Source organism: Dreissena polymorpha, chromosome 3 (genome assembly GCF_020536995.1).
Source record: "Dreissena polymorpha isolate Duluth1 chromosome 3, UMN_Dpol_1.0, whole genome shotgun sequence".
In the NCBI taxonomy this organism is placed as follows: domain Eukaryota; kingdom Metazoa; phylum Mollusca; class Bivalvia; order Myida; family Dreissenidae; genus Dreissena; species Dreissena polymorpha.
Genome location: NC_068357.1, coordinates 22,391,689 through 22,402,068, shown reverse-complemented (window position 1 = coordinate 22,402,068; position 10,380 = coordinate 22,391,689). Strand labels below are relative to the sequence as shown.

Below are 10,380 nucleotides of genomic sequence, written 5' to 3'. Positions count from 1 at the left end.
CCGGGTTCAATCCCCATTGTGGTAAGGGATTATTTCTGGCTGGGTAACAACTCTATAAGTCACATTTATGGTCGAATCTTCATGAGATAGTGTCAGAACAGTTATTGTTATGATATCTCAGCTGTGTTCGAAAATAGTTCAGATCCGTTAAAAACATGACCGGTAAATGCTGTGGAAGTTAGTATTTTATTGATGAAATAAAACCTTGTTAACACTCTAAAAACTACGCTTTAGTCCAATCTTCAAGACACTTGGTTAGAACATTTGTTCTGATGATTATTTAGCCTAGTTAAAAATTGCTCCGGCCAATTGAAAAAATTACCACTAGGGGGCGGGGCAGTTTTCCTTATATTGCTATAGTACAACCATTTTAACATTCTAGAAGCCACATTTATTATTTACTCTTCATGAAACTTGGTCAGAACATTTGTTAACTCGTTCAAGATGTCATTGGGATAAATGTACAGACCAAGTTGTATGAAGATCGGACTATACATATGGTCTCGAGAGTGTTAATACGATAAATTATGACGACGCATGTGTATTCATATTCTGATACCTTCTTCTTATTAAAGTTAAGTTAAATTTCCGATTATTTTTACTATGCAAGTTGCTTACATCAATCTTAAACTTAAGTTTAGCTACATGAACACCAGTAACGATTGAATAAAAAAAAATGTGTGCATGATCTTTGTATATGTTGTAATATGCAACAGATTGAGTTATTCATCGATTTAAAAAGAATGTTTGGACGTAGCGAGATAACCATGTAAACGTTATGTCTATATTTATCGTAACAGACTGACAGTTAATAAGCAAACAAACAAAGATCATATTGCGAACATCATTTCAGTGCTAACATGAGAGAATACTTTTCTAAATTAGATTGCTTTATTTAAGTGTTTCGAACCATATCTGTAGTTATTAACTGGTCGCTTAACCATTTTAATTATGTTCTTTGCTATCAGAAACCACATTTAGTTTATTGGTGAACCATGAAATACGCAGTGAATACTTCATTGGTTATTCAGATTGGGTTCTATGTAAGGGAAGCAACTACAGCAAAACGTTTTTAATAAGTATTTTTGTATATAGGCAAAACGCGATGTTCATTAATAGCTAGTATTCTGCTTCGAGTTATCATTTAAGTTTCTTTATGTTTCCCAAGACAATGTGTGAAAACATTTATTAAAGAATGGAAAATGACAGACAGAGGCCTATATATTTGGGCTTGCAGTTGTGCGTTATTCAGCTACACTTGTTCTGATGATGCAGTGTACATACTTGAACAAAATGAAGCCCAGTGCTGCTATTTTAAGTAACTGTAACCTTGACACGACTTGCCCCAAATACAATCCACTTAAGATAATCATACAAGCTTCCTATACACAACTCTCATAAAAAATATCGAACCCAATTACCCAACTGGTTCCAATGGTATAGCATCATCCAGGCTTGCTATATCCAAAGTTTCACCAATGTTGTTTTCTTGCACCTTTAATTTTTGCTTATAAAACACAAACATAAACCTAAATGTTTATATTTTACGAAGATACATTATTTTTCAAATTTGTCAGTTGTATGGCCCTTGGTCAATGACCTTATAAATAATGGCATTTAATGACCACTAGAAAACAAACAGTAACATCTTATTTAATAACCAGTATTTGTTTCAATATTTTCGAAATGGGGCAATGGCCTTTTGAATTCGGAAAGATTGCGTTTGTTAAATTAAATAGCAATCTTTAGTGTGCTTTTTTAGTTAAAAAAAATAGAGTAAAAGTTTTTATAAAATATTTTTTTAATGTTGAACCCATAAAGCTGGATACGAAGATTATCTGGATGTTGAAATTTATAACAATAACAAAGCGGAAAACTTAAATTTTGGATGTAAGACACTCTTTTGCCAAAACATATATTTGTTTAGATTGAGAATGACCTCATCTGACCAAACACACCACTGATGACCCAAAATGCAAAAGGAGGTTGACTGAATCGGACGACAAACATACTATGATATCATGTTATCAAACACATGAAGATCACGCTCCCCTTATAAACGACTATGTTTACACACAGCCTCGATATTGATGTGATTATCTTTTCTCCATGTTCACCAATGCTATTACTGCCGAGAGAAGACAACCACAACAGTACAGCATATACCCCACCTTACGGCGAGCACAGTTTAAAAATGTCTTAAGAAAATGGCATAAACGCATTTAGCTGAAACCGACGCCCATTAGAATCACTTTGATGCGTTCAGTGAGCTGTGTATTACACAAAGATGTTAAATGTATTCCAATGCAATTGGTTTCGGTTTGGTATTCTTGAAGTTAAAAGTTAGACTGTACAGTTTTCGCAGGATATCGTGGTTTATATACAAATCTGAATATAATTAAATAACAGCGTCAAACGTAAGACATTGACGGATAATGTAATATTATCTTACACGTCCGATTTTCATTGCTTGCCCCATTGTCCGTATATCACGATTTCGCAACCGAACTGCAAATTTATCTGTTCACACATTTTTTTTGCTTTCTTATTATATAGAGTTTAACTCGCTCAATATACGACTGTTTGAGTGCATGATATATTTTATTTAGTACATATAAATAAAAAAAATCACGTATAATTGGTTCTTCGATGTAAATGTTCTTCTTAAAACAAGTTACCTGTATTGTATAATATTGCTGTGTTAAACCAAAAATATGTTCACATAAAGGAAAAACGGTATGGTTATTTGTAGTATACATTTTTGCTACATGTATATTATGTCGTGTCTCACAGTTCTCGTATAAAAACAATCCAGTCAGATCTATTCAGTCAATAATGCCTTTAATTATCCAACAAGCTGCACCATGCACATGTTTCACGTTTTACCTTTAGCGAGACGTTGACCTTTACTTAAGGGATTCAGGCTTGTGCAAGACATTCCTAATCCAACTGTTTGACATATGTGTTAAATGTTATTTTAAATGCATCATCATTGATGAATTTCCAGTCCGGACAAGCTGTATAGAGCTCAATATTAAGTCGTCATGATTGATGCAGTTTCAGTCCGGGCAAAGTGTTGTATAAAGCCACAGTTAAACTTCAACCTTTGAGTGTGACCATAAGGTATTTAAACGGATTTTGAACATAACTTGTCGTCTACTTATGATGGATATTTATGGTAAGTTATTTTCACACGTTGAATGATGAAGCTACAGTCAGGAGAAATTGTGTTTTGGTCACATTTGACTATTGACCTTTACGCATGACCTGAAGTTTTGATATTGGGAGACTGGCATACAACCGACCAGTCGTCTCTTTATAAAGGTAAGGTTATTTTGAAATTGCACGATCATTATCAAACTGATGTTTGGTCAAAATTTACATTTCAAAACTTAAGAGCAGACATTAAGACGGTACTATGGTTTGATCATGCTTAACTATTTTTAACAGAGCAAGTGGTAAAAATGTGTAGCAACAACACTAAAACACATTTAAGTATGGGAATATTCTTTTTAATCTTCTTTTGATACATGTATTACCAAAAGCCCCTGCAATATGTGTTTGATTGTCGTCATCATATTAGATCATTGTTATGCGCAGTTCGGTCTCTGGTCACACCGATGTGATGACATCACGTCTGCAGTGTCACACAGAGTTGCATCACACTTGATGTAGAGTCTCTGGTCAGGTCCGGTCATCGGGAACGCTTGGAACTCGAAACGTGTCTCGTGGTCCGTCTGTGACAGGAAGTGGGTGTTGGCGTCCATTTCGCAACTGTAACAAACAAACGAAATCCAGCAACGACGATATTGCTTATATTATACAAGTTGACTTACAGGAAAATTTTACGAACTTAAAGTAAGGATAGTTTGAGCTCGAGTCCACACACATAATTAAATGCCCTGTAAAAAAGCAAGCGTTCATATAAAGGTTCATGACATTTATCATACGTTCAAAATGTCACACAACGCATTTAATAATGCTGATCGGTGGCATGAGAATATAAACTATCGACTCTTTGTAACATAACATGCACTCTTTCTGCATTTCAATGTACTCTAGACCCCCCACTTGCTATCGTGTGTTCGCAAACTTCAATTAAAAGAGAGAGAGAGAGAGAGAGAGAGAGAGAGAGAGAGAGAGAGAGAGAGAGAGAGAGAGAGAGAGAGAGAGAGAGAGAGAGAGAGAGAGAGAGAGAGAAAGAGAGAGAGAGAGAGAGGGAGAGAGAGAGAGAGAGAGAGAGAGATACTACTTACATTGTGTATGTTTTGATTATAGTGTACATAGTTATTGTTCAAAACTAGAGCTCATAATTATTTAAGGGTGTAGAAATTATATCGTTAATGAATTTCTATACAAATATATCATAACACTATTACTTTGTTCCCACAATTTTATACATTTAAATAGTTAAGCAAGTAAGTATACGATTACCTAAATGTCAATAAGTGATTTAGATATATTTATCTATACAGACGTACCCGTTATTGATAAGGAAGTATCTCGCACCATGACCGTTTTGGTTCGGTTCCGCATAACAAGAATGCAGCTTCATTTTCACCGTCCAATCAACGTTTTGAACAAAAGTCTTGACGAACACTTTAGCGCCTGTGGTCGCATTTAGTGGATTTCCAGTTATTTCCTACAAGTATAGTTAAACATAATTAAGATTTAATGTTCCTTAGTCATTTAATAAATGCTTTAAATAAAAATTAAAACAATAAGTGATTTCAATTCTATACCTTATTTCAAAACGTTTGTATTCAATATGCTTCAACAATTGAAACCACACTATCTATAAAAAGTACGACAAATAAATCAGAACATCGATTTTATATTCCAAGGCAACAAGGAATATGTTTATTAAAAAAAACACATTACCTGTTGAAAATTAGGATCGATGAAAAACTGCGTCTGGATTGATGTGGTCGAATTTGTTGAGCCATTATTGCCGCCTGTTGGTTGGTTGTAGGTCACATAACTGTGATCGGATTCATTCCACTGAATGTGACAGCTTATGCCCTGCGTCCAGTTGATGCTATGTATGATGAAATTGTGGTTCGGGTCATGGTAGGCGTAAACCAATTGGTTTGTGTAAACAATCTCGCTGCCATTTGTCTATAGGACAATCATATTTGCACATGATCATATATCATAAATATGTATAACATAACGTTTATTCATAATGTATGTATGTCTTAATTAAACAACATCTAAATCAATAGTATATTTAAGTAAGCTATATATTATGCCTTAACTGCGTTTCGGTCGCACTGTTTAATAGACACATAATTAATATGAATATTATATAGTTTATAAACAATCCTATAAGTATTCTAAACAGGTTTTCTATTTGCTTGTGTCTATGTCGAGTATATTCATAAACATAAACTAAGTTACATATAGATGTTTGTTATTACCTGGGTGCTTGTCAAGCAGGTTTCGATGTCATAATCGAAGATTAAGTGGTTGCCAATCTTATGTCCAGTACATGAGTTTACGCCAAAATATATGTCCGTTGCAACCGACCCTGGGTTTCTAAATATATGCAAAAATTACAAATCACATTAAGAGAAATTAACAAAATAAACAACGTCTACCAGTCGCATGTGTGATACGTTTCATTTTGTTGGAAGATAATAAAGAGATTTTCCCAACTCAGTACATGTATCATTTTCAATAATATAATAAACATGGTATTCTACCTTACTTCTATATACCGATTTATTTAATAAAGTAACATTACTACTCAAAATCAATGACAATTTCGTACAATATTTCGTTAAATAAACTTGACCAATTAAAAATCAGTATTCCTTATGGCAATTGCCGAAATTTCAACCCAGATGTGGTCTGGTCAAATAGATGTTTGTAGATAACAAATGCTCGTTGTTTTTTTATTTTAATTTCCCGCAACGATATCTAGTCATACGACACATGAACACTAACATGGTGTTCGTGTGTCGTATGAATAGATATATTCGCGGGTTATTCAAATGGAATTAATTGTGATTACAAATAAATAAAACGAGCATTTTGTATCTACAAAAATTTATGTAATCATACCACATCTAGCGTTGAAATTGAGGCTATAACTATATGGAGTACTGATTGTTAAGGTGTTAACTTAATTTAACGAAAAACTTTACGAAATTTTCGTTGATTTTGAGCGTTATAGAGACTTTAAGAAAAATTCTATCATCGTTATGAAGTTTTATCTTCCAGGGAAAAGATTGGTAATCACCTGTGTCTCAATTTATCCATGTCGATGTCAATATGCCATGAGGTGGATGAGCACGATGAATTGAACAGTTCCGAAAGTGAGTGGTCGTCTTTCAATGATACAATATTGTATTAGTTTAATATCTTAACATTTGTACAAATATGGATATTATTTGAAACTTCAAGAACATAACTACATAGCCGTATTGCCAATGACAATACCTTATATATGCTTCAAATATCAACTTCTTATTTTAGCATCTCTTAAACAATACGGAATGATGTATTTGGTTTCTGAAAATAACGTTACGCTTCTGCGTGTAGAAGGTACAGTTGTTTATAAAGGGAGATCAAAGTATAATTGATATGAATTAAAGAACAGCTGTTTGATGTAATACCATTTATTTGGTTATACCATTTGTGGATAGTCCAAGCGGAAACCCGTATGATTCGTCTTTCTTAAACCCGTAAACGATCACACCAAAAGTGACGCTTTGGTCCACATGGAATAGATGGTGCTTCCCCGGGTTAACAGACAGTCGTATGATACTGAACTGTAGAGGTAAAAACATGCAGTATGCGTTAATATTGTAAATTTCATATTACATGTATTACCATGATTTCCAAGTAATGTATGTGTGCCTACACCCGCATTAAAATCAGGTAATCATAAGTAACAATTTCATGAACGGCAGTGTATTACCTCAATAGTGTTTATTGTTGTTTTGAGTTCATCGGAACGGCTAATGGCTGAACCATCAATACGCAATCCTTTTGCCTGGTCTGTATGAATTGTTATTGATACGTAGTGGTTATCAATAGAAAATGGAGTTTCATAGAAATATTCTGATTCTTGACTGTTTGTAGAAGGAATCGTTATCATGCTGGGATCTCCTAATACGGAATCAACGAGCGTCCCTTCGGAAAATTGTAACACTAAAACTGGAAAATTTGATTTAACTGATGTGGCAACGTCACTTGAATTTACATATTCATAAAATTCCCCTTTATTTAATTTTATGTGGGTTCCTCCAATATTTACAGTTGTTCCATCGACAGACGCTAAAATGCGCAGTCTGTTGTTTCCTCTAGTTTTCAGTTTGGCACACACATATTCACGTTGCCAGAAAGCTACTGGTAGCAATTGCTCTGCTAAATAATCACAGGCACCTTTATCGTGAGGAACGTTTGCACATTTATTACCAGATACAACCGAAACAGGTCTTGAACTAGTAATATGCGTACCTGTCAAGTCATGTTCGTGTTTAACAAAGTACGTTTGCATTCTACTCATTACAAATGAAACATTTTGTCCGCTGCTGTAGCTTTGTCCTCCGATAGTGACAGGTCCAGCAGATGTTTTCAGTTGAACGTCAATCAATGTTTTGTCTTCATATGCAGTTATTATGAATTCACTTGCATGCTCAACTGGTTCGTATGATGCCACAAAATAATCGCGTGAGTCTGCAGAGATTGGTAAAAGAAGGAAACCGTCTGAGGTATTCTCATCCCTAACCATGACGTAGACGGATATGGTTTGATCCGACTCAATGTACACAGCTTTGTTGGACAAACCAATAGTTCTAGCTACAATGCTGATGGGAATAGTTACTGCGGTGGACGTGTTAGCAAGTGTTGTTATAGTTTGGTTGAAACTGATTCCGGGCGCTGTGATGTAGACTTTGGAGACATACTTGCTTGCAATGAACAACTTGATATAATCGGGCGAGCTATCATATGTTTCTGGGATTCCGAACATGAATTCACGACCAGATGAATCTGTGTATGAAATGAACGAGATTATGTTCACAGTCTGGTAAAATAACTATTTTCAAAATAATTGTCATATAGTAAACAAGAAACGCTTGCATCATGTTTAAACAAGCGAAACAACTCTCTTGACTATGAAGAATGCTTGAAATATTGGGTCAGTAACGGAAAATCATCATTTGAAATATGTAATATTACGAAGCGTTTGTAACGTTTTTCCTAAGTAATTTAAAAAAAAAATCTATCGAGAATAATTATAGCGGTTATGTTTCGGTTATCAAAACGAAAGACTGCATGGCGCTGAGGTACCGCGTTTAGTTTTGAATCCAGAGTACCCGGGTTTGACTCTGAATTTCCTGCTTTTAGTTAAGCTTATTTAAAACAGTATAGAATTGTAAGTACACGTATTTAATGTCATCTTTCAAAAAAAATCTCATTTTCATTTTTTTAAAGAAGAATTATTCTACAATCTTAAATTTATATTTGTTTAGCATATACACGTATTCTGGATATATTTTGCCGTTTTACCCGTGTTTAAATTAAAATCATGGGGTTATTAGCCTGTCTTTACTGTTAACCAGTACTTAATGTATACACTTATGCCATTAACTGACAACTCCTTTATTTAAAGGAGAGGGGATAATAATAGTGTCCATACCCTCACAAGTAATGTGACCGGGCTTTGACTTAAAATCTTTTTTTTTCTAATTTGCAGAAGAGCCTTCTACCAACTGCGATGAAAACGTTTTTCAAATTGCTAAATGTTTATCACATCATTATGTAAATTGACTGTTTTTTTTATTTAGAAGAAACGACATACTTGCCCATGAGGCCGGTGTTATCATTAGAACAATCGTCTGAAGAGAACACAAATACAAAGTATTTTGAAAATGCTCATGCTATGTTAATGACCAATAATCTAAAATACGTTTAGCTTATTGAATCTCAGCATGCTTAACCATAAGTTAACAACTTACGTTAAATTCATGTCATTTCATGGATGATGCGTATTTCCAAATAAGTGTTCTGCCGTACACAGTTGATACACATATTTATGTATTACTACTAGATTAATCAATAATCTTAATGTCCAGGTTTGACGTGTCCGCATAGACAGTATCTTGAAAACAAATATCTATATTTCTCTGATTTCACTGTTTCAAGCAATACTAGGAACGTTTCAATAGCTTACCACAACAAGTAACAGGGATGACATTCTGGGCGTAGAACTAGAGTTTTTGCACTGCCTTCCAAAACCTTGCGCTGTCAGTGGGGTCCTAGATGTTTGTTGATTATTTATATACCGTCGATTAGAAGTACGTATACATGCAAAAGGGAACATTTCGAAATTAAATGAAACGAGTTCATATGCGATAAGAAAGACGACTGTTCACGCGGACAAAATAATTTCAAGCCATAAATAGCTTAAGTCGGTGACCCAAGTTTAATAGTTTGTATGTTTAGTTGGTGCGATTCATGCATAAGCCATTCGTTAGTTGCCTGAAAAGATAAAACATACATCCGTTGCATATAATTACAAAAAAATAATTGCATAAATGTAACAGTTAAGAATTTTTTTGAATTGAATCGACTTATAAGTGCATTAAATAACAGCCGTTTGTTTTAAGACGTTCTTACCAGTATTTGGAAACAATTCTTCCCGAGAAGCAATGAATTGAAGAGGTTGACAAATATTATAATTAAATAGCTTATTGATATAGACCGCTTAGAAGATGTTGGCTGTTTCAGCAATACCAATATTCGGTGTATGCATGTTGTTTTTTTACTCCAATTTAAGTTCAACATCGCTATTAATGGTTAAACTTATGGGACCCACAAGTCGTTAAACTCCCTAGTTTTGCTTATTGAAACTATGAAAGTCGCGCTATGTCAAATAAAATGTAACACTTAACAGTCGCATGATTTTTGCGGTATTACCATGACCTTTCTATATGACGAAATCAACTTTTGTAAGGTTTTCATAACCTTTTCTTAAATAATTATCATTCTGGGACAAGCCATCAGACAGTCACGCCACTTTCATTTCATTGGTCCACTTGTAGGTCAAAGTAAATACAACGCAGGATATTTAGGTCTTTAGCACTGTTCTTTTCAGTTTTTTAACGAGTAAATCCTCATCAACTGCATTATATTATTAACTGCTAATTGTTTTGTTTGATAATCTTCTGATGAGGTTATACGTTATCTGATATTGGATTAAACCACTTATGTGTGCTTATCACATTTTAATAATTCAATATTTAATAATCGGAAAAAAAGTATACCGTTCCACATAATGTTTTTTTGCAATAATCCAACTACCACCTACTGACCCTCCAATTCGCTTTCGCATATGCACTAATACAAACTCAAGCATTCAAGAACACA

General features: G+C 34.2%; 1 protein-coding gene across 2 annotated transcripts; it reads right to left on the bottom strand.

The window, feature by feature from the left end:
- Window positions 1–3,496: 3,496 nt before the first annotated feature.
- Window positions 3,497–9,349, bottom strand: LOC127874007 (IgGFc-binding protein-like). 2 transcript variants are annotated; one of them, XM_052418115.1, is made up of 9 exons: window positions 9,185–9,349; window positions 8,813–8,849; window positions 6,926–8,001; window positions 6,638–6,776; window positions 6,245–6,332; window positions 5,421–5,538; window positions 4,882–5,118; window positions 4,482–4,642; window positions 3,497–3,774 (listed from the first exon to the last, which is right to left on the bottom strand). In XM_052418115.1, the coding sequence occupies exons 1-9, from the start codon at window positions 9,332–9,334 to the stop codon at window positions 3,591–3,593; spliced, it is 2,190 nt and encodes a 729-aa protein (XP_052274075.1). In that variant the 5' UTR covers window positions 9,335–9,349; the 3' UTR covers window positions 3,497–3,590. The 2 variants fall into 2 exon arrangements, with proteins under 2 accessions (XP_052274075.1, XP_052274076.1); XM_052418116.1 differs by lacking the exon at window positions 8,813–8,849 and having other exon boundaries at window positions 9,185–9,342.
- Between the last annotated feature and the right edge of the window lie 1,031 nt (window positions 9,350–10,380).

Coding starts and splice junctions, on each gene's coding strand:
- LOC127874007 (XM_052418115.1), bottom strand. CDS start 9,334: ATGTTCCCTTTTGCATGTATACGTACTTCTAATCGACGGTATATAAAT. Junction 5,539..6,244: donor ATGGATAAATTGAGACACAG/GTGATTACCAAT, acceptor GCATATATTTAG/AAACCCAGGGTCGGTTGCAA. Junction 5,119..5,420: donor CCTGCTTGACAAGCACCCAG/GTAATAACAAAC, acceptor ATTGTCCTATAG/ACAAATGGCAGCGAGATTGT.